Source organism: Haemaphysalis longicornis, unplaced genomic scaffold (genome assembly GCF_048455015.1).
Source record: "Haemaphysalis longicornis isolate Haplotype H1 unplaced genomic scaffold, Haemaphysalis longicornis Haplotype H1 scaffold_1, whole genome shotgun sequence".
In the NCBI taxonomy this organism is placed as follows: Eukaryota; Metazoa; Arthropoda; class Arachnida; order Ixodida; family Ixodidae; genus Haemaphysalis; species Haemaphysalis longicornis.
In genome coordinates, this window is record NW_027526203.1 from 28,268,171 (window position 1) to 28,293,414 (window position 25,244).

Consider the following 25,244-nt stretch of genomic DNA (forward strand, 5'->3'; position numbering starts at 1 on the left):
AATTAGAAGGGTACATAGAACTATACCGGCTTACCCATCTTCCACTTGATAACGTTACAGTTAGCTGTACTCAATACTCAAAAGGGGCCATATTTTACGACTTGACTTCTTGCAAAATAAAATACTGAAACTGTATTTTCAAAAAAAGGAACAGTGCCGAAACGACTACGTAAAGGAAGAGAGAACAAACACACACAGCGTTTTGTTGTTTTGTAGTTTTTGCACTGTTCTTTTCTTTTTTAATGTACGAACTCGTCCAATGTTTTGTTTTAAGTGGAACTGTACTGTAGCAATATGCTTGTTTTCCAAGTTCCAAGAGAACTCCCTCCCCCGAAACATCGCCCACCCCCCGTTAGGGGGGAAATATCCAATTTACTGGAAAACCCCAAAGATCGCCCACCCCCTAAAATCGATCGCTTTAGCACAGATGAGCGAACAAAATAACTGTAAATACTCTATTCATATGTTGATGGGGTCACTTGTTTGTCGTTTTCGCACTTTACCCAAAAGTTCACCCATCTCGTATTTTTTGTTGATAACTCTGCAGTTTTGGTTGTTGGTGTGTGCCCCCCCCCTTTTTTTTGTAGTTTTGCACACGTACCTGACCCGGAAGTTCGACCATCTTGTATTTTTAACTTGATATCTCTGTACTTCGGGTGGGCATTCTTTCAAAACTTCACGGTACTTAAGGGGAGACGTGGCAAGTAAAACTATTTTTGTTAAATATGTATGGACCAAATTTAGTCAAATTAGGAGATTTTATGCAGTTAATAACCTTATAACAAAACTTAAATCAGGTTAAAGATATCTTCTATACTTTTAGAGTTACCAGACTAATTACCTTCACGAAGTCTTTCCAAGATTAATTAATTAGGCAAGAACTCAACAAGATTTTTATCTCAGCGAAACCAGGAAGGTCTATTCTGTGCATAGAAGCTATTTTATTATTGCTTTATTTTCTTTAAGCATCCAAAAATAAAGAGAGATGTTCCACTTTCTTTTTGACATGAAACTATTTTTGATGTCGAAAGGAAGGTGAAACTTTTCTTGTTCTTTCTTTATGCCTAAAAGATATAATGCAATAATCTAATAGCTTCCTTGCACAGAATAGACATTTCTGATCACACTGACGTAAAAATCTAGTTGACTTCTTGCCTAATTAGTTAATTATGCTGATTGCAAGCTTCAGGTAATTAGTCTTTTAGCTTAAAAACTATAGAAGGTATCTTTAATCTGATTTCAGTATTTCTGTTAGAATGAATAGCTACATAAATGCTCATAATGTGATTCAATTTGGTCCATAAATAAAAAAAGTCATTTTACTTGCCACGTCCCACCTTAAATTTATAGTTTGTTTTAATCAGGGTCACGGTAAAAGCATCTCTTCTTGCTTGTTTGAAATAACAAAAGCTTTTGTTTTTCATTTTTGTATGCCTGTTATTTATTTATTTTTATAAGTGCCCACAAACAGTATGATGCCTTCAGTGTGGTGCACAGAATCAACAAAGGAAAGGAGGGGAGAGTGAGATGTGTACAATAGAGGATGAAAAGCATACAAAATGAAAATAATAACATTAATATAACAAACGTCACATGACTGACTCACACATGAATCTACAACACAAAAGAACACACTCCGGCTTTAGATGAATATTTAACAGCTTGGACAAAAGTGCTGTAATGGTCAAAGATACTCAGATCAGGGGCTTCAAGTGAGTTGTAAAGGAGTTTTGTTCTCTGGATAGGACTTTTAGGATAAAATAGGGGCGAGGAATGGCATCGTGTGGGGATTGAAAATTGATGGTAGTTAGAAAATTGGCAGAGTCAACAGCACCAGGAATGAGGTTGTGAAGAAAGCACATATCGAGGAGTGTTCTTCTGTCTCTCAGTCTGCTTAATCCAATGTGGTTAAGTATTCTGTTGTACGTGTAATATATTCTCCTGAAAAGGTAACGATCATAATAGATTCGAACAAATCTCATCTGGACTCGTTCAAGAGACAGTGACTGAGGAACATTGACTGAGGTACAGAGTTCCATACAACTGAACAGTACTCTAGCCAGGAACGCATGGCATTATTTTCTCAGCGTTACTGTTTCTGCTTAGGCAGTTGTGATGCAGTTGGAAAAGAATATCCTGAATGTGCTGAAATGCAAATTTTCATCAGGTGCAGTGTCTCAATGGCTAAGGCGTGCGCTGAGCCCAAGGATGCAGGTTCAATCCCTGCCACTGCCCCCCCCCCCCCCCCCCCCTTGATAGAGGCAAAAAGTAAAAATGTGCTTGTGTTCAGATTTCGGTATTCATTTAATATCCCTGGGAGGTCAAAATGGATATGGAGCCCTCCACTGCAGTGTGCATTCATAGCACACTGCAGCTGAGAGTATAAAACCCCAAAATTTCAAATAACTGCTAATTTCAGTCTGATTGGTTTACTCATGCTTTTCCCTCATGTCATTTTTGTGGAAGAGGGAGAAAAAAGAAAGCGGGTTCATTACTCGAGTGGATTCATTATGCGAGCGAATCGCTTTCCAGTTGGAATGAGTCCTTGGCTTTTCCTCCATAATGATCTCTGCCACGTTTGCTGAGTTGCCGGGGGTTCCCGCCCTGTGATCCGCGCAGGCTACCCAGCGGCCACCTTTGGGCACCATGGCAACCTGAGCTTCACCAAGCTGCGCGTGAGGCGCGAGCACTGGGCCAGCCTGGGGGTGGGCCTGGAGGTGAGCCTGTTTGTGCGCACGCGCAAGCCCCTGGGCCTGCTCTTCTACCTGGGCGGGGAGCCGTCCTCGTCCGGCGACGAGAGCTTCTTGGCTGCCCGGCTGCGCGGGGGCCACCTCGAGGTGCTCCTGCTGCCCACTTCGGCAGGGACGCTGGGATCGGCAGCCGCCACTGCCCGCTCGGTGGTGCCGCAGCGGCTCGATGATGGCAAGCTGCATTTCGTCCAGGTGCGTGCTGCTGTGCGTGGGCAATGTGTGTGTGACCCGCCACGGTGGCTCAGTGGCTGTGGCCCAAGGATGCGGGTTCGATCCTGGCCGTGGTGGCTGCTTTTCCTGCTTTTCAGACAGAGACGAAAAGCAAAACGCTTGTGTCGAGTTTTCAACACATGTTAAAGATCCCCAGGGGGTCAAAACGAATCTGGAGCCCTCCACTCCGGCACACTGGGTGTCGTAAAGCCCCCCAATTTTTGTGTGTGTGTGTGTGTGTGGGGGGGGGGGGGGGGGGAAGGGGGGGGAAGGGAAGGGGGGGGGAAGGGGGGGGGATGAATGACGGCGTCGCGCCAGCAGCAGAGCCCATTTGCCCGATTTCAACTGGATGCGGATTAGCTGTAGCTCCAGCTCGGCAAACTGGCCCTGTGCCTCATGTGAAGACGGCCAGCGACATCGTTATCACCAACAAACAATGGCGTCCATCTGAGTTTTTGTTTATGGGTGGTAGGCGCGCAGCGCACCTTTTCGGAGAAACTAAGCACCTTGAATGTATAAAACGTTGCTGACAGCTGGCGTTATGCTTATTTTATTGTAAAATAATTGTTCAAACCCAGCCCCAGTCAGCGGAAATTTCGTTGAAGCGAAAGCAAGCCAGACAAATGGTTCGTTGTGGCGAGGGCTTCGTTGCATTGACTTCTGTGGCTAGCAGATGGGGAATTGGAAATATTTCGTTGAAGCGAAAATTTCGTTGAAGTGGACTTTGTTGTAGCGGGATTAGACTGTAATTTCAATATTATGCCACCTGGCCGCAGTGGTGATACCTGCTGACCGCGGCGGCAGCGGCATTTCGTTGTGTCGTTCCTCCTCTTGGAGGTGGCAACCGCACTGGCATTAGCGCAAAGACCCACCCTGGAAATCAAATTCTGCCATTTGAAAACGGCTGTCCAAAACTTCGCCACAGGTTTCATTCTGGCTCCGGCACACAAAATTCTTTGTTTAAAGGGGGACGTGGCAAGTAAAACTATTTTTGTTATTTATGGACCAAATTTATTCAAATTAGGAGATTTTATGTAGCTAACTAACCTAATAACAAAACTTAAATCAGGTTAAAGATATTTTCTATACTTTTAGAGTTACCAGACTAATTACCTTCAAGAAGTCTCTCCAAGATTAATTAATTAGGCAAGAACTCAACAAGATTTTTATCTCAGCGAAACCAGGAAGGTCTATTCTGTGCATGGAAGCTATTTTATTATTGCTTTATTTCCTTTAAGCATCCAAAAATAAAGAGAGATGTTCCACTTTCATTTTGGCATGAAACTATTTTTGATTTCGAAAGGAAGGTGAAACTTTTCTTGTTCTTTTTATATGCCCAAAGGGTATAATGCAATAATCTAATAGCTTCCTTGCACAGAATAGACATCTGTGATTACACTGACATAACTATTTTGTTGACTTTTTGCATAATTAGTTAATTATGCTGATTGCAAGTTTCAGGTAATTAGTCTTCTAACTCAAAAAGTATAGAAGGTATCTGTAAACTGATTTCAGTTTTGTTGTTAGGAGGGTTAGTTGCATAAATGCTCGTAATTTGATTTAATTTGGTCCATAGATAAAAAAGTCGTTTTACTTGCCACGTCCCCCCTTAAATTCAGCATCCCACACGGTCGAACTCGAATTGTTCCCAGCTCACATGAGAGTTGGAGGGATAGAGACAGCCCACGCGGCAGCCCGAGCACTTGTCACCCGGGCGTGCGATGTGGACTCTACCTTCCATGGAGCCAGATCAACCAGGGATAGTCTCCTGACCTTCAGAGAGGTCATGCAGCGTTATTGCCTCTCGCGCTGCAAGCTTCCTTCCGCCCACTCATCCCTCACTCTAGAGGATGAACGCTTCTAGCATCAACTACAAACAGAATCCCTGCCCTGCAGAGCCGTCCTGCATCATGTCCACCCCTCCCTCTACCCATCCCCACTCTGCCCCCACTGCGGTGAAAGGGCCACGGTCCAGCACCAAATGTGGGTTTGTGCAGAGGACCCATTCCCTACCACTAATTCTCCTGACAAGTGGATAAAGGCCGCTCGGACCCCCAGCTGCAGAAGGAGCCCGTAGCTCAAGTGGCTGAAGTCATCACAACCTTGGGGTTGCGCCCATCCGCGCCCTAATCCACTCTACCCCTGGTCCCCCTCAAGCTCAGGGAGTGCTCTCTCCTGCGTATTTTCTCTACTCGCGTGTCTTTGCAGACCCTGTCGAGACATATTTATTGTCGTAGTTGTTGTATTGACACTTATAATACGCAAAAAATTACGCCCATCTTCCCGTGAGGGAACCCTGATGTGATGCGACGCATCGGGGGTTCAATTGGCGTTTCCATTGGGTTGATTCTCTAAATCGGGTGAAACGTGTTGTGAACGCGTATGATGCATTCTATCACATGCGGGTGTTCTCATACGTTGGAAGATGGGCGTAATTTTACTTTAGCGTTTGGAGTGGCGCTGGTATTGGATTGTGTTACACCACTCGCTGAAGGGACCGTCGCTTCCATCACGTCTTCATCGGAAGAATCGAGTCAAGCACGCAGTCGTCAAGCAAAGTGACGCGAAGTCGAACGAGAGCGAGCGCTGACTGAACCGCCGCAGCGCGCTACCCGCTTTATAGTCACAGCGCCTGAAGGAGAAGAGACAGCGGAGGAGAGTCGCGCATGCGCGCACTTGCGCGACGGAAGCGGAGCGAAGCGCGTGCACGCAGCTGTTTATGATAATGAGACGAAGTGAGAGTGTTGCGCACAGCTGTCGGAGAGAAGAGCGGAGGAGAGTCGCGCATGCGCAGGTGGCGTGCGGACGCCGCCGACGCCGACGCAGGAGGGACATGCCTCAGAGCAAGAGATGCGCCGCATCTAAAATAATAATTGCAGCACGATGGCCAGAAAACCACCTAATGATGGCCAGTTTTAAGTACGGACCGGCAACCAGGCCGCTGTCTAAAAAAAACCGGTCAAGCCGGTTAAAAACCAGGCAGGTGGCCCCTAGCACTGGCTGTACATCTTTCTGCAGGCGAACAAGTTATACCTCTTGATTCCTCACTCATACCACATAATTGACAGAAAAGTTTGGCATATAAATTTTACACAACTGGTGTTCAACTTTGCCTAAACTAACATCCAGAGCAGTTAGCATACACTTGTTTCGCACAAGGATTGCATGTGTCAGGCTTTTGTTCACACCTTGTGGGGACCAGGGTTCTGACGGCGGCCTAGCTCGATCCTCGAGATCCGGCCGCAAGGCTAGCTCCACTGAACACCGCCACGGATCACCAACTTGGCGTATCGGCAGCGAACAGCAAGGAACACAGGACACAGAATTCGCCCACTCCGACGTTTATTGCAATGCAATAAAGGAGACGTCGGGCGCGTCGTTCTACACCGCCGACCACCTTAGCCAGCGGGAGAGACAGGCGCGAGGGCGGACAAAGGAAGGCCAAAAAGGAGCGAGTCGTACTTACGGCTGCTCCCGACGATGGTTCGTGTCCAAAGAGGCCCTACCTCCGTCGCCCGCCTCGGACCAGGCCGCCGGAGCTTCCGGGCAAACCTGTCACGTGAGGGGGTCGGCCGCGCCCCCTCGCTCTCCCGGGCATCCTCCCGGAGGGGAAGCGCGCGACCGCGGAGAGAGAGGTACCACCCCTCTCGCCTCCGCGGCGGGCCGAGAGGGATAGCAAAGATGGCGGAGCTCCGCAATTCCCACAACCTTCAGTGTTGTGCAAAAAATCCAACCCAAAGAAGTATGCTGAGCCAACAATTATTCATCTATTATTTGTAAATTTTCTATATTTGAAAACTTCAGATACTTTGAATGGCAAAACAGACTGTGAATCGAATCAAATAGCAAACACTATTCACGAAGTATTCGAAATTTCAAACATTTGCTCACCTCTAATTTTCAAGGCATATAGTAGCTGCTCTTATAGGTACACTGAAGTGATTTGTAAACAATGCGGGATTACTAGCGCAAATTGTAGTCTGGAGTCCATAGGCCATGTTTCGACCATTCTGAGTGCGTTTACGCAAATTTATTTAGTAGAAAAATCAATTCGAAAATGCGATTCTCCTCTCTGCATTCACCCATTTTCTGTGGCGTTTTTGTGTGACGTCAGGAGAAAGCGACTTGGCTTGACTGCGCTACTGCACGGCTAGCTGACCTTCCGAAGAGTCAGTCATCCCAGCGTTTAGTCCGCCGGCCTCCTATGGGTCGTCGCGATTCATTTGCTCAGTTGAAACTGAGTCACAACACGTTTGTGAATGGAAGAATGTGCTTTTCTTTACTTTGTTAGTTTACACACTGTATCAAGCTCCAAGAACAGGTCGCTCCACACAAGCGCTGCACAAGCGCACATGTGACGCTTCGCTGACTTTACGCTAGCAGGAAAATCTAAGGCCACTTGAAGGCGGGAGAAGAGTCAGCAAAGTCAATATAGGTACTAAGGAAATAAAATCTGTGGTAACTAGCACCACCTGGGAACAATACACGGAGCAACTTCCATGTACATCCATGAGATGCCGCGACGAGGGTGCAAATAAAAGGTAGAGTGCGTGACCTGTGGGTCAGAGTGCCTACGCCCCCGACAGCGGCTGTTGTGTCCTGACTGCCGCGCGCTATCTTCGCGGGTTCGGTCACTACAACTGGCGACGAGGAAAAATGAGTCTAGTGAACGGCGACGCACGAGCAGCCATGCCGGTCATCGGGAAGATAGACGAGTTCAACGCGGACACCATGGATTAGACGGAATACCGGGAGCGGGTGGAGCTTTACATCACGGTGAACGACGTCCCCGACGGTAAGAAGACAGCCGTATTTCTGACCTGTTGCGGAGCCGCGACGTATTCTTTGCTACGAAGTTTACTGGCCCCAGGAAAACCTGCAGAGACGAACTTAGCGACAATTTTTGAAGCTCTCAACAACCACTTCGCGCCAAGGGTGTCGGAGGTGGTAGGAAGTTTCAAGTTTTTTTCAAGACACAGGCGGGAAGGGGAGGCGGTAAGGGACTACATAGCATCTTTGAAGCGACTGGCCGAGGACTGCAAGTTTGAGTCATTCCGGAAGCGCATGCTACGAGACCAAATCGTCAGTGGCATTAACGACGTCCTGATGCAAACGCGGTTATTAGAAACAGCTGATCTAAACTTAGAAACCGCGATAAGTACAGTGAGAGCCATCGAAGCTGCTCGTGAGGATTCCCGTACGCTGAGCGCTCAACCAACACTACAGTCCGTGCCAGCCCAATTGACAGTCGAAATGGCCACGGTGTCGGCAAACATCGTACAAACGGGGCACCGTGAACGCGGGTGTTTCCGCTGCGGCGGTACCCATCAAGTGCACCAGTGCCAACACGTGAACTCAGTCTGCTACAAATGCGGGCGGCAAGGGCATCTGGCAAGGGTGTGCACGACTGATCAACGGCCAACAGATAAAAAGATTCGCCACGCAGTTTTGAGGCGCGTAAATACTGTGGATGAAGCGCGCGAGGCGGAAGACAAGGGGAAGTGTATTACCTTTGGCCACTACAGACGGCCGGACCGGCGCCGATGCGCATTGTGGTTATCGTTAACAGCGTCCCGTTAGAAATGGAACTAGATACGGGCGCCAGTGTGTCAACGATAAGTGAAAAGAAGTTCACGCAACTGTTTCCTTCGACCGTTTTGGAACCATCCGACGTGCAACTTCGGAGTTTTTGTGGAGACACGCGACCAGTTGCTGGGAAGTACGCGGCAACTGTGACGCTCGGAGAAGAAGAGAGACAGCTGCCACTGTTTGTGGTAAAAGGACCTTGCCCCACATTGTTCGGTAGGAGCTGGATGAGAGAATTTCAATTAGGGATCAGCAAGCCGGAATCCATTTGTTCCATGTCATCTGCGGAAGAAGCGGTGGCTCGGTTCCAGGAGGTGTTTTCTGAAGGGTTAGGCACGTTCTGGGGGGTTAAGGCGCGCATCATGGTGCCACAGGACGCTACACCCAGATTCTTCAAACCCCGGCGGATGCCTTTTGCTCTGGAGGATAAGTTTGAGGAGTCGTTGGAGAGACTGGTCTATCAAGGCGTGGTCCGACCAGTGAAGTCTGCCAAGTGGGCAGCGCCCGTTGTTCCGGTGCTGAAACAAGACGGGCAGTTGTGCATAGATAACAGTCAATCCGTAGCACTCGTGGAAACGTATCCCATGCCGCACATCGATGACTTGTTCACAAAACTCCAAGGAGGAGTAAAATTCACAAAGCTAGATTTGAAGGACGCCTACCAGCAGATCGAGCTAGATGAGGAATCCCAGGAGTTTGTCACCATCAGTACCCCAAAAGGGTTGTTTCAATATACGAGACTGCCATTCGGGGTCACCTCAGCGCCTGCAATATTTCAACGAAAAATGAAAAACCTTCTGAGGGGACTTGATCATGTCGCAGTATACTTCGATGACATCTTAGTAACTGGCGACAGTGACAACACACTGGGAAAATGTCTGCAAGGTACTGGAATGCTTGCAAGAAGTGGGCCTGAAGCTGAAACTCTCGAAATGCAAATTTTTGTTACCCGAGGTCGAGTACTTGGGTCACATAATAAGTGCTGCCCGGCTACGTCCAAATCCCGTGAAGACTGAAGCAGTTGAGAAAGCTCCCAAACCACAGGATGTCAAAGAGCTGCAATACTATTTGGGTTTGGTGAATTTTTACAGGAAGTTCCTCCCGAATCTTTCAGATGTGCTACAGCCATTGAACCGCTTGCTAACTGCTGGGACCAAGTGGCTGGACTGCAGTCGAACAGAGAGCATTCAGTCGTAGCAAAGAAATGCTCGCTTCCGCCCGTGTCTTGGCCCACTACGACCCCTCCAGACGAACTGTGTTGGTCACTGATGCGTCCCCTCATGGCCTGGGGGTGGTTCTGGCACAACGAGAGGCTTCGGGAAAGGAGAGGCCGATAGCATTCGCGTCACGAAGCATTACTGCCGCAGAAAAGAACTGAGAAAAGAACTACCGCCGCAGAAAAGAACTACAGCCTGAGCTATCGACCTGGAGGCCTGATAGCCCCTGCGGATGGGTTGAGTCGGTTGCCTTTGCGAACAACACGATGTTCTGCAGGGGCCCCGGCAGAAGTGTTCATGCTGGAAGGTGTATATCCCCGTGTGCTGTCACCCAAAGTGGTTGCTGAAGCCACTGCAAGAGACCCGGTGCTGTCAAGGGTATTACAGGGTTTGTGGTCTGGTCAAGTTCTAGACAGGAGACCAGAGGGGGGGCCCTACGAGTCCCGGTTCAATGAGATGAGTGTGCATCAAAACTGTGTGCTGTGGGCAACCGTGTTGTGGTACCCGCCTGCCTCCAAGGGAAGTCCTCAAGTTACTGCACGAGAGCCACGCTGGGGTCTCAAAAATGAAAGCTGTCGCACGAAGCCATGTGTGGTGGCCATCGTTGGACAGCGACATCGTGGCCACAGTACAAGGGTGCGGTGCGTGCCAAGAGCAACAGCGACCATCTAGACCAGTGCCCCTGATGCCATGGCCGTTCCCAGACAGGGCATGGTCAAGAATTCACGTGGACTATGCAGGACCGTACAGGAACTCTTATTTTTTTATTGCAATAGATGCTTTATCCAAATGGATTGAGGTGTTCCCAGTTTCATCGCCATCAGCGGGAAGCACAATTGCATGCATGCGAGTCATGTTTGCGAATCACGGCCTGCCAGACATGGTGGTATCGGATAATGGCCCCACACTCGTGAGTGAAGCATACGAGATATTCCTGAAGAAGAACAGCGTGAAGAGGATGCTGGTGCCTCCCTATCATCCTGCCTCTAACGGTGCTGCAGAGAGAGCTGTGCAGACAATGAAAGTGAAGCTACAGAAAGTTGGCACAGGGGACCTGCACGCACAAATTGCCCGAATACTGTTAACCTATCGGTCTACTCCCCACGAAGTCACCGGGTGTTGCCCGTCCGAACTCCTAATGCAGGGGTGAGACAGCTGCGCATATTGCGCCTTTCTGATACAATTCCATTTTCCTGCGCCAAGCTGCTCCAAAAGCACGAAAATGGCGAAAATTGCGCCGAACTGCTCCAGAAGAGCCTCAACGGCACGAATTTTGATGCTCATGTCAGTTTCGGCGGGGACGAAAGCCTCCCGCATCCCAGTCACCGCTTTTATCGTGGGTCAATCGCAAGCACAGAAATGGCACAAATAGAAAGACTGAAACGAAGCAAGCGATAGCTTCTAAAACTCGATTCGCTTTCCGTCCGGGTTCGCAGAAACGGCCTCGTCGATTAGGCATCGCTGTGGCAACAAACATGGCCGCCGCCTGATCTGGCTGCTACCAACGCGCTTGCGTATCGCCGATATTTTCCCTGGTTTATTTTACGCTATCAGCTGAGTTCCAGTCTATTCATTCTATCTGTTGTGGCTTTGAACAGTGACGTTAACTCAAGGATATGGTTTGAGATTGGTGCCAGATTACGGGAAGTTGGGCGGCTCGAAAAAAAGTTCATTGAAATGTGGGGCCTACGACTTCGGCGTGGTTTGTCCTTGAGTGCGGAACGCGGTGCGCGCGTCTATAATCGGGTTCGTGAAGTGAATTTTTTGGCTTGTTGTGCTGTTGTAAAATGTTGAGGTGTTGCTGTGCTTCGAAGCGCGATCGCGAGCCTCGGGGATGGAACGGTCTACACGAAAGTTGCGGGCTATGCTGCGGCGCCGCGACCTGTTCAGGCAGCGCCCAATAGCTGCAGGACTAAACGGTTGCCATAGAACGCGACTATAACACTTGATGTATGCAAAGTGAAATTTAATACCAAAATCTAGGTGGCTAAACATTAACGCTACTCAAATGACCATAGGGTGAACCTGCGCCCCGGGGACTGAAACGGGTAGGCTGGTTGGGCTATGCGACCGTTAGCTCGAAGCTGCTCAACTGTTGCCGTGATTACAGTCGTTCGTACAACACAGCCTGGGATTACAAAAACAATAATTTTAGCATTAAAACAGCAAAAAAAAAAACGCCACAATTGCCCTTAAATTTGATAACAGTTTTAGCAGTCCGTCTGTTCCGTCGTGTACGTAGTTACATTGCTCATCGGGACTCGTCTGGGCACTTGGGCATTCATAGCCGTAGGGGGATTAGTTGCCCGCGCCTCCTCGCCCTTCCGCGCGCGCAGGCGCAGACCGGTCCCGTGAACCCGGTAACAAAGTAACCAGCAGAACAGGCGGACTGCTAAAACTCTCTAATGTTAACTGCAGTTTTGTTGTCAGTGTTGCGTGCAGGCGCAACACAATATCACCAGTTAGGAAAAAGGTAGTGCAGTTAGTACTTTGTGATACGCTTAAAAACTCTTTCAGGTAAGGCTGTTTGAGTATTCTGTGTATTCAAAACTGATTGAAATGTGCACTTGACCCTGCAAATTACTGAAATAATGATTTTTTAAGCTCACAAGACGATGTATTAAATGTCCCTAACTGCTCCAAATCAAGATTCTTCTGCTCCAAAATCGAAATTTTGCTGCTCCGAAAACTGCTCCCAAATCTGTTTGGGCTGTCTCACCCCTGCTAATGGGACGGAAGCTCAGGACTGCGTTGGATCTGCTGTGGCCGGGTTCTACGAACAACAGTCCTCCAGAAACAAATCGCTCAGAAGAGGGATTATGATCAACGAGCCAAGCCGAGGGTGCAAGCACAACCAGGAGACAGGGTATTCACCAGGAATTTTCGTCCAGGTCCGAGCTGGATGCCTGCCACAGTCACCAGGCAACACCATTCCCAGACGGAGCTGCAGTTGGATGATGGGCGACAATGGACCCGCCACCTGGATCACATAAGGCAACCCCAGCCGATACCAGGCCGGCACAGCCTTTGTGGCTCTGGCACTGAAGGCACTAAGCTACAAGTACCGCCGTTGTCAACTCCAGGAAACACCAAGGACAGTGTCTATCCCAACGCGGTGCCAAGTTTGGCTGAACAAGTGCGTCCCTGCGGTGCGTCCTTCCCACTGGAGGCCAGGGACATAGGTGCACCGCGCACAGAGTGCGCCTTGTCTCCTCCCACACCACGGCTTCGTCGGAGCACCAGGGAACGCCGTCCTGTGCTTCGGTATTCTCCGTGACTTTAACTGTTCCTGTGCGTTGTTTAACTGTTCCTGTTCTCCTTGAACCTAAACTTCTGTTAAAACTGTTGGGTTAAGGGGGAAAGTGTGGTAACTAGCACCACCTGGGAACAATACACGGAGAAACTTCCATGTACATCCACGAGATGCCGCGACGAGGGTGCCAATAGAAGGTAGAGCGCGTGACCTGTGGGTCAAAGTGCCTACGCCCCCGACAGCGGCTGTTGTGTCCTGACTGTCGCGCGCTATGTTCGCGGGATCGGTCACTGATACTTTTACCGTACAGCGTAAAACTAGGGAGCAGGAAACACTTTTTTGCGCTGGGGGAACAAGCACAGCGGTCAGCAGCACGACCACTCATCTGTGAATGCTTTTCCGTCTAAGAAATGCGATTGCTGGACGTGAGATATTGTGGAAATTTGGGGGACGCTTACTGCACGATCGCTATACAACAAACAGTCACCTAAGCTGCTTGAAATGCTAAAACTAAATAAAAGTGTAAACTGGTTATACTATATGTACCTTATATTTCAAGGCCGGCAGTGCTGGCCCATGGCCGAGGGGTCTGGAGCACTAAGTATGTTATTTATGTTATGTTATGTTTATGTTATGTTATTTATGTATGTATGTTATTTTTAAGTCGCAAGTTCGAATTCCCGAGGGTACATTCTTTTTTTTTTTTTTTTTTTTTGTAAGTTGATTTTTTCGTTTTCGGCCGATGTTTTCTATACTGAGTAACGTTCGCTGTCCGTAACGTTCGCTGTCCTACGAGCGAGTTCGCAGAACGCACACAGACGGAGGCCGACGCACTAGCAGGGTTCGCACAGGTCCGTGAAAACCTTGAAAACCCTTGAATTCAGAAGTGTCAATTTCAAGGCCTGGAAAGTCCTGGAATTTTTAAATGGTCCTTGAATACCCTTGATTTTTCCAGAGAGAATCAATGGCCCTGTCTTTTCACAAGAATTTAAAGTGTTTGTCATGGATTTTAGGTGTTAACAAATGTAAAGAAACATTGTAACAATCAAGTTTCAGTGTATTGCGTGAAATTACAAGTTTGGTGGATTTTCATTATTACAAGGCAACATTGGGAGCAGGCACTTGTCAATCCAATCCATGTCACGATACAATCCAGTGAAAGTCAGCTTCTGTTCTCTATCTTGCATTTTCCATCTAGTCTGTGGACTCTCGCTCATTGCATGTTTGCTGTGCCTCATACGCTCCATCTGCGTTTGCTTTTATGAGCACATAGTTCATCCTGCCTTGCAGCAACACTTGCTGATTTAATTTCATCTGATAGTCTTGCTGACAAAGCAGGAGATGCAGGCAACATTAACTAAGTTTTGAAATCAAACAGCCTCAGCAAAACACAAAGAAAAAAGAAAAACCTTTAAATACCAGCCATGAAATGAAAAATAAAGCTGTGGGAGCATTTACGAACCCGTTAGCACCTATCTAAGTGTGCACTAATGTGCTTGGGTATTGTGCAATAAAAAACTTTTGCATTGTGTTGAAAAATAAATATTCCCAGATAAAACGTTAGATGGGGACCTTGAAAATGTGTTTTCTGGTCCTTGAGAGTCCTTGAAAACCCTTGAATTTTTGCTTTTGAAGCTTGTATAAACCCTGACTAGCGAGTTCTCTATGGCGTGCTGTTGCCATAAGCACCGACTGCTTGCGGGTAGTGGGCACAGGCCAGAATCGGCAGACCCTTGGCCTGTAGCGAACACGCTTTTTATGATACAGGCGTGAGTGAGGCAAGCTCCAAATATAAGAGCAAAGCGCATGGCATTTGAGCGTCGGCGGTGACGCGGAGGGTGTTCATCCACTGCGTAGCCCTCCGCTAGTGATTGCTACGATTCCAAGCCGTCCTGGTAGGCTTATCTTAGGCATTTTATATCCGACAACATGGCAGAAGCGCGGGATGATGATTACTGTGATATCGAGAATGCCCATCCAACAATAACGTCGGATGTCAAGCATGTTGTTTTACAGAACCGAAACCGAAACTTGTTTGAATGCTGATCTTGCACATCGTCCAATCACGGTGCATCTCCTCCCGTCATCACAGCCTTTAGTTGGTGTGGCCGCTGTAGACCGTGCCTGGTAGTTTTTCTTCTTTCAGGCTTTATAAAATAATTAGACTCATCAACCGGATAGACGATGAAAAGTGTGTTAATTTGAGCCAGTACACGCAGTGCAAGCAAAAACGGGAGCTTGACAAATTCACTTCAGTGTCCCTTTAAGAGCAGCTACTATGACGATAATTAGGAGGTTAAACGCACCGACGCTACACAGGCGATGAGGTGTGCCGTAGTGGAGGGCTCTGGATTAATTTTTACCACCTGGAAATCTTTAACATGTGCCGAAATCTCAGACACATAGACGTTTTCGCTTTTCGCCTGCATCAGAAAAGCGGCCATTGTGGCCAGAAATTGAACCCGCAGCAGCTACTATGCCTATACTAATAGCTTCCTTACTATAATAAGCTATACTAAGCTATGCCTATAATAAGCTATATACTAAATATAGCTTCCTTGCACAGATTAGACCTTCCTGATCACATTGACATAAAAATCTTGAGTTGTTGCGTAGTGAGTTAATTACACTTAATGCAACTTTCAGGTAATTAGTCTTGTAACCCAGAAAGTATAGAAGATATCCTTAAACCGATTTTAGTTTTGTTAAATGCTCCTCATTTTATTAGATTTAGTCCTTAAATAATAAAGCCGTTTAACTTGCCACGCCCCCCCTTAAGTGCACTTTGCTTTCCAGTAGCCAGAATAACTGATCCCACGTGTCCATAAAAAAAAAAGAGCAGTTTAAGAAAAGTTAAAAGTTTTTTGTTGTCTTTGTGGTTGTTTTACTGTACATTTAACTAGTGTAGCAATCTGCCTGACTTGGTAGCAATTGCACGCTTGCTGCGTTTCTGATTTTTTTTTTTTTTAACAGTCTTCAGGTATTTTGTTGCCTGTCGCTTCAGAGAATTTTTCTCCAAATAAAAATACTTATACTTTTTATGTTTTACCGCATCGAATCACGTAACAGCTGCTTTTTATGTTTTACCGCATCGAATCACGCAACAGCTGCATGCAGAAAACCAACTCAAGGCTCAAAACAAAAATAAAATTGGCACAATGGCCTTTGCATCCATCTCAGCAATATGGATACGCATTGCTGGAAATATTGCCTGGGTGTCTAGTTCGTCTTTTGTGTGTTGGGGGCAGTCACACTTCAGCCTGCTCCTGATTAGCGGGAGGATGAAATGAGGAGTGGGGCCTACTCGTGGTGGGAAAATTTTGACCCAAACTGGGGTGAGTAGCATGAGTGAGATTGTGGTCTGACAAGAGAATGGGGAGGGAGGTTTGGTCATGCCTCTTACTACGTGGCATGAGGGGAAGTATCGGGATCCCACCCATGGTGGCATCCAGGTGGATGTTGAGGGTGTGCGATTCCCACCTCTGGTGGCAGGTGTGGCTGAACGAGTCGTGGCTAGGAGCAGCCGTGGATGGCCAGGGGAGCCCCGAGACGGCCACCGCGGGAGGCGCCGTCGCCCCCCACGTGCTGTACCTGGGCTGGCTGCAGACGCCCAGCCTGCCGGCCCTGAGGCGTCGACGCAGGCAGACCGGGGGATCCCCCTGGCTGGGTGCACTCACCGACTCCCTGGGCAACGTGGAGGCCTTCAAGGGGGTCCTCCAGGACATGCGGGTGAGCTGGCTCACTCGGCCACTGCAATCAATCACAGGCCCGGCTTTGGAAGCTCCAGAGGCAGGCAGCTTGCCAGATTCTGTGGCCACCGCCTGAATGCAACCTCTTTGGTTGACGGTGACACGAGGCTCTTTGAGGAAATGGCTCCATGCAGCACTAATTGTGCATGTCTAAAGATTGTAAAGGCAGGGTAGGGTTGAGACAGGTTTTTGTAGCAGTTGACAGCATAATACTGGATCTTTGAACCTGAAGCTAGAAGAAGCAAAGAGAAGATGCAGGTTTGAAAAGCTTGCTGGAAATGAAAGCCTCTGCGAGTGTTTTTAGTTTACTCCCTGTAGCTTTAATAATGAAAATTGGTCAGAACCTGCAACACGGTGATTGTGATAATATCACTCTCCCCAAGAATGTACTAGCGGCATGAGAGTTATTCGTAAGCAACTTGTGCAGCAGCCCAAGTTAAAAGGTGAAGATAAAAAGAATGCCTGGAATAGAATGCTTTTATTTCTGTTGTCGATTCATTGGATTTTACGTGCTGCTCGTCTGTGTCCGAGGGCTGGTCCCATGCTTGTCTCCATTTAGATTAAGATTACGTTGAGCAACCAAGTGTCGCCATGTGAAAATTGCAAGGGGGATATTGTGGTAAAAAAAGAAAAGAAAAAGCAGGCTTATACTTGCCTTGCAGGGAAAACGCATGCCACAAATGGTTGCTTGTTTGCAAGGAAAAAAAATCTAAACCCCGCAATTCATTAGGGCCGATTACTTCAAAATTTCGTTGTACCAAAATATGATAAAAATAAACATCAACTAATATATGATGCATTTGAACGTACAAAAAAGCAAATATCACCATGCCTAGTTTCCTCGACACAAACAAAACTGCAGTAGTTTTTAACTTCATGAAAATGCCCTCCACGGTGGCTCAGTGGCTGAGGCGGTGCGCTGCTGAGCCTAAATACTTTTCAGGTGGAAGTGAAAAGCAAAAATGCCCATGTGTCGATATTTCGGCACACATTAAAGAGGCCCTAAACAGGGCTACAAAGGTTGTGATTTTAAGTGTGCAATCGCTGGAGCACTATCTAAGGAATATCCTGTCGCAAAAATGGTTTGAAAGTGCTGAGTATTAGCCTAGTTATCATTAATTAAAAAGGACCAGCAGTAGGCCTGGAGCATTCACCCTTTCTTCACGCCTCTAAAGCACTGTGGAAGCTGTGACATCACCGACCAGGTGCAAGACCGCCTAGAGGAACAGGGCAAGGCCCTTGCGGGTTCTTGCAGCCATTGGCTCCGCTCGGCAGTACATCACACTTTTTTTTTAGCATTCGACAAGCGTGCTCCACCTACTACCGCCACAACTTCTGAGCGGGGACAGTCAGTGGTCGTCCCGCTTGAACTGCCATGCGGCCGTGCTTCTGGCGTCGGCCATGCTCGCGTCGGAACGTCAGTTTTAGAATAGGGGAAACGAGCGTCTGAAGGCCAGGTAGGGGGGTCCCAAACACAACATGCTCGCTCATGACAGTTATTGAAGATTGTCACCGACGACTAGCGGCCTGCTAGTGTTTCTGCATGCGGCGAACAGGTCCCTTCGAGGTCGGCATAAAAGGCTTAGCATCGCCGCAGTTATTCAGTTTCAGTCACCGCTTTACGAAGCAGCACTGATGACGATCACCAGAGCAATCTTTCACTGCACTATCTCCTCCTCTCATGCATTTATAAAGTGGTTGTAAGAAATAGTCCTGCTCTGGCAGGCGGTGACAAGTTTTAGCTGCTGCGGTGTATGCCGTATCGCACATATATCGCAGAGTGGGCTCCTTGTTGACCGTGCAGGCAAATGCTTGCCGTGGTCGCACGTGTAGCAGCGGTTCTGCCTGCAGAGACTCCGTGTTTTTCAGCGTTAATAATACCTTGTAGACGACACACTATATTTACAAACTAAGCTCAGCTTGTGTGAGGGATGGCGACGATCGACATTCATCCCTAAGTTACGCCGTGCTGCTGGTGCCGGAGAGCCGTCGCCAGAACCACACCCGCATTTCCCCCAGAGCCGGGAACGCTGATTGGCTACAGTATTTAGAGGGGACCACCAATAGCGGCACTGTAATGTTAAGTTCTTCGTGCGTCATAGAGTCTGCATCAGAGCAAAAATGAATGTCAGAGTGTGGCAGTGTGGCGATAAGAATTGGTAGGTAAACAAGGAAAGAAAGGAAGATCTTTTTTGCATGTTTGTGCAGCCCCTGTTTTACGCGAAGGTGTAATATTTGGCAAACGCTGTCCTGAAGGGGTACTCCAGCCATTGCACAATCGAAATGGCGACATTTGGAAGCCTATTAGGGCAAGGTCCCTAGGTAGTCGAAATTAATCCGTAGTCCTCCACTATGCCACTCCTCATAGCCCAGGGGTAGCTTCAGTGCATTAAACCCTATATTTCAATCCAACTTATTGAAAGTGGTCATATTATAGTCAGCACTGAATCTCCAGCCATGCGTGCGATGGTAATAAAACCACTTGGAGTCAGCAAATAACATTACCAACTGAAACTGGCTAACCGATGTTTTTTAGCCTATTCATCCTGTTTATCGCTGTCTGAGCATAACCCCATGGCTGGGCATTGTATCCCGATATTCTGGTTCACTTTTGGTTCCCAGATCACAAAAATAAAATGCTCATGTGGTGTAATGATGCGTGGTACACTGTTTTTAGCGGGGGTAGCCGCAACAACCAACAGCTACACCCTCTTCCACCTTTATTTTTGTGCTTCAGTCACTGCATATTTGTATTTACGAAAATGAAACTGATACTGCAATAACATTTCCTGTGCTACTCATTAGGTGGACTTACTTGACTAAGAAATGTCTCAAATATGAGTGAATTGGGGATTGGAATTGTCGACAGAAAGGATAGATTCGAATAGCCTCGGTAAAGAGTTGAAGGAGGAGGAGGCAACGATGAATTTTTCAAAGAATAGCCCAATGATGTTATCATTCAATTTCAAATACAGCTGAACCTCGTTATAAGAGACACTGATGTAAGAGACAAATGGGTATAAGAGACACTATTGACCCACATGGTTGGCTGCCCTATCTTTCCCATTAAATCGACCTCTTTTATAACAGACATCGGATGTAGAAGATTGGTTATAAGGGACAAGTCATCCTTGAACTTTAATCAATAATCTCACTTGTAATAGACATTTTAACTTCAGACACAGTGCCACCAGTCACTAATTGCAGTTGCTTCCATCCTGGAAGCACAGGTGGACGACAGACGCCTGCAGTCGCTATTTATTATCACTTCAGCAAACACACAGTGGTTCAGTCAGCTATGAAATGACGATGAGAAGCCCTGCCAATGGAAATGCAACTTACAGAAGTGGTTGATGCTTACTGCCATCCATTGGATGGAGCGCGATCGCACATGCGGGTTCTCCCACTGGCATAGCTCCCAATCAAAAAGCATCGCAGATGTTGAGTCCTGCAAGCATAATGAATAGCCTGAGCACACAACAGAAGAAGCTGTGCGCTCCGCCTATTCATCAGGCTTGTGAACTCAACATGTACGATTCATCTTCCACAAACGAGGAAAGAAAAAAAAGCTTGCAGAATCGGTTGTAAAATATAGTGTAAATACAGTCATGAAGCAAACAAAGATTCAGAACTGTTTCATAAATTCTGGGGGCCAAACATAAATTAGAATGAATCTTTTGAAACATGCTGTAGCATTCTTTTGAGCTTGTTTTAGTCATAGGGTGCCCACATTGAACTAGGGTCTGATTAGTAAGTGAAAACATGGTACCCTGCTTATAAGAGACATCTCGTATAAGAGACAGAAACTGCTCCCCGGCACGTGTCTCTTATAAAGGGGTTCAACTGTACTACGAGCATGTGGAAAAAAAATAAAGGGTTAATTTTACTTTGGCAGGATATGGTCAAAACACAGAGTGCGAGGACTATGATGAACCGGTTCTCCTCCAGAAGGTGCATGCTAGTGGCAGAAGCCAGAGAACGTGTCTGTCTGTGTTTGCAGCTGAATGACCGGCCCATCCCGCTGCTGAAATCGGACGATGTCGTGACCAGTGCCGAGGTTAACGGGACCAGCACTACGCTGGCTGAGCCCATCCAGAGCACCAACGTGCAGAGTGGAGTGGTTGGTGATGACGTGTGCAACCGCCAGGACGCCTGTCTCAATGGCGCTACCTGCAAGGACATCTGGAACGCCTACGAGTCAGTCTGAAGCTGCAATGCTTTTTTTTTCTCCATTTAAGGGGGCCATGCAGACAAAACACAATTTTGGTTCATTCGGAAGATTGCCTCGTTAAAATCAGTGACACTACTCTTAACATAAACTTTCGCAAGTAAGCTATATAATTAGGAAAAAAGAGATTGGCCATGCGACCCACTAGCTCATTTCCCGCAACAGAGCCTATGATGTCATACCAGACTGCTCTGCGATAGGCAGAGGCTGGCAAAAGCAAACGCGAATTAGGCAAAGCTTATAAGCTTGCCGAACGCGCTATTAGCGTCTAAATGTAATGCATATCCGTTTTACAGCAGTGAGAAAGGTGTGCTAACAGTAAAAGTTACCAAAATACACGTAAACATGGAAGTACCGATGCGCACTGCTGTTGGTACTGGGCGCACTATACTTGTTTTAGCTGCACAGCAGTGCGACGCTTTGGAGTTGTCTTATATGACGCTGGCCGATTGGCGCAAGCGACGTTGCCTTACGTGACCCTGTTTGTCAAGCATACCCCCTGTTTCACGAAGTGATTACTTTCTACCATAACAGAAACAAGCCAGGGGTAAATTCGGTCAAAAACAAAGCAACGGCGGAGTGCAGAGTATGCTAGCGCCATCTGGGAGGTTTGACGGCAAGCAAGGCTGCAGAGCCGAATGGCGCAGTGGAACTTCTTTAGTATACGCGCCGTTATGATTTCATTGTAGACGTCACCAAAACACACGATTTGGCGGGAGAATCAAAATTTTAACCTAAATTGATGAATTTCTCAGTGAATACGACTTTATTTGCTGCCACGCAAGCGCTGTGGACACTGTAAAACATGAAATCCCTTGAATAAAACAAACTTGTATTTTTGTTTTCACGGCTCCTTTAATTTTAGGGCAAATTCTTTTTATAGCAATTAGAGTGGTGGGGTAAACAGTGGAAGTTACAAAAGTACACATAAACATTCATAACTTCGATTAAGTACACTTACAAGTACCGTTGTGTCCTGCTGTTGGTATATCTGCACGCACTATGCTTGTTTTAGCTGCACCGCAGTGCAGCGCTTTAGGGTTGTCCGAGACGACACTGGCTGATTGGATTAAGGGCCATGATAATGGCTTTTATTAAGGGCCATGATAAGGGCCATTAAGGGCCATGATAAGATGCCATGATTTTAAGGCACTGCTCTTAAAAAACCTTTTTAAGTAAATTTTTAATTTATTTAATATTTTAATTTAATTTAATTTTTAAGTAAACTCTGTGAAACTTGTCAGTCTTGCTGCTTTTCCCCCACTGATTTCAAATATGGCATTATTTTTTGAGTTAGTCAATTGCTTAACAATATAATTAGTGCTAATTAACCATTTTTGGAGGAACAATAGACAAGACAGTGTTGGTCATAAAACTGTAATCCTTACATTTTCCAACACTATAAACCCTGGTAAGTGCAATAAGACAATCAGTTTTTTGGTGCACCGCTTGGAACTAATTTTACAGCTCATTAAACTTCAGTGGCAGCAGTGGCAAGGAACCATTTTCAGTGCCCATTTTCAGACACTGAAGTTTAATGAGCTGTAAAATTAGCTCCAAGAGATGCTCCAAAAAACTGATTGTCTTATTGCACTTATCAGGGTTTATAGTGTTGGAAAATGTAAGGATTACAGTTTTATGACCAACACTGTTATGTCTATTGTTCCTCCAAAAATGGTTAATTACCACTAATTATCTTGGGAACTAATTTACCAACTAAAAAAATAATGCCATATTTGAAATCAGTGGGGAAAAGCAGCAAGGCTGGCAAGTTTCACGGAGTTTACTTACAAATTAAAAGAAATAGTTTTAAGAGCCATGTCTGGGGGCACTATAAAACACGAAATCTTTCGAATAAAACAATCTCGTATTCTTTCTGCGTAGCCCCTTTGAGCTGGAGGTAGCAGCATGTGCATTGAGGGCTCGTGTAGCTTTTTCACTGTGCTTTGACAATTTTGGAAGGTCACTTAGTGTAAATGAACAATGTTTGTTAATACAGGAATCTGTTCTATTCTCACGAATAAAAAAAGCAGGGACTAGATAAATCAGTGGACGGAGACACACATTGCAGCGTGTAATTGCTTTGTGCCCTGGCTGCAGCTTCGAAGATTGTAGCAGCTAAGGGGTGGAGTAAAGTTTAGGGCTGCCAACATGTGAGACTTTCTATTCAATTTTTTTTAAATTTAATTCAATTAATTTTTTATTTTCCAGAAAAGATTGTCTGGATTGTCGCCAGGGCTAAAAGCTGAAAACTAACAGCTTGACTGGGCCCAGGAGACCGTTTCAAGGCAGCGGCATAGCAGAAACAAAACGTGATAATACGCAAAGCGAGTGCTGCATGAAAAATAGCAAAATTACAAAAATATCTGTATAGCACCATTATACAGTAATACAGAAAGCTACTTATGCACTCTTTACAATGCAACTTACAACAATTGCAGGGATCAAAACAACAGATACAACAAGAGATTACCCTACAACAACTTACAACAGATCCAAAGAGTTTCGTTTTTAGATTTAAACAAAGATGGCTGCGTAACAAAAGTAAACAAATACAATTGACCATAGGTATTAACACCAGTTTTTGTCATACACACCTGCAAAGGCAAATCAACACAAATGCTACTATAAAGAAATACTAGGTAACCGCACAATCAGATTCCATTTACAGCGTGCAGATAAAAAACAGTGAGCATCCATAAAATACGTTGGAGTCTAGATGATGCGTTTGTTTTTCAAAAAAAGAAAAAAAGGAAAAAAACAACAACAAAAAAAGAAACAACACATTAATAAGAGAATCTCAAAGGCGAACGAGTCAACAACGCAATTTTACCTTTCATTTACACAGAACTACCCGCCGCCCAAGTCGCCTCTTTCATTTATCGCGTGGCGATATCGGCAGAAACCAGACATACAAACAGAGGCAGAGTAATTTTAAAGCTATATGAAATACGACTCCAATTCCTTGCGGTTTGGGCCTAAAAGTTCAGGGAATTTGTTAAGATAGTAAGGAATGTTATATATTAGCGCTTGATATTTGTAAAACGTGCGAAACTGCGGGATGGCCTAGTGTCATTACTTCTGGTAGTGACAAGAATATTTCTATGTTGTAGTGAAGCTAAGCCTGTTATTCGGTTGATTACCAAATCAGAGGAAAAAAATAGCAGCTTCAATAGGCGATATTGATAGATATTTTTAACATTAATAATGCGATATAATTGAAATAAACCTGAAGTACTGGCCTGAGGTTCCATATTTCCTATATGTCAAATAATCCTTTGCATTGTTGTATCGTTGCATCGTTGTCCATTTTAAATTCCGAGCAAGGGCAGACGTGAACTGCCCGAGGTGAACAAAAGCACAAGGCGGTCGCAAGGACAGGACACAAGTGCAGGGCTGATGTGCAACTCTCTCTGGACAGTACATTTATTTTGCGTGGAAGTTTTTTGGCAGTGCATGACCTGTTACTGGTGTATTTTTTTCCCCTCCCCCCCCGCTTCTGCAGGTGCCTGTGCACGCCTTCGTTCCGTGGCACCCACTGTGAAGAGCTGAAGCCATGCGTTTCCAACAGCTGCCCCGACCAGAGCTCTTGCCGAGACTTGGAAAAGGGATTCGAATGTGAGCATTGCTCCAGAAGCCACGAGCAGCGGGCAACTTCGTGATAATTGCAATTCTCGCTATCTTGAGCGAGAATTGCAATTTTTTCATCAGTATTGTCACGTGGCAAGATGGAGATGTCATCTAAGGATGAAGGCGTATTTACAAAAGTCACAGTGAAGGTGAAGGACACAGAGGCAGCTTGATGAAACGTGCCTACCCAGCCAGTCTTCAAGCATTCTCTTCCTTCTCTTCTTTCAGCCAGTGAACTCTTTCATTACCGGTGGATATTGACTGAATTTCAGGGGCCTAAGAAAATATTTTTTTGTGCTAAACATATTGGTGAGGCACATATGGCAGGGACCTAAAATGCAGATGATTAAATGCCCTTTCCAACAGCACCAGTTTTTAAAATGTCTTCATAAATAATAGCTGCGGAAAAAATGATCAAAATCAACAATTTTGTCCAGACGTCAAAAAAATGAAAATAGAAAGGACATTGTTTATGAAAGACCGCCAATAGTAAAAAATTATTAGTTGCGTGGAACAATTTGTCAGATATTTAAAAAAATTTGTTAACATGTGTGATGCCCATACCATACTGTGAATGAAGCTCAACCTTCAGTTAAAATGTACTATTTTGGATGGTTCTCT

General features: G+C 46.2%; 1 protein-coding gene across 1 annotated transcript in view; it reads left to right on the forward strand.

Annotated features, from left to right (window-relative positions):
- LOC144175666 (protein crumbs-like) overlaps positions 1–25,244 on the forward strand; it is a gene marked incomplete in the record, with an annotated part of 234,490 nt that overhangs the window by 178,014 nt on the left and 31,232 nt on the right. Inside the window, 4 exon segments of the mRNA XM_077704712.1 lie at positions 2,620–2,942; positions 16,509–16,745; positions 20,766–20,962; positions 24,499–24,611. Of these exon segments, the coding sequence (XP_077560838.1) occupies positions 2,620–2,942; positions 16,509–16,745; positions 20,766–20,962; positions 24,499–24,611 (870 nt within the window).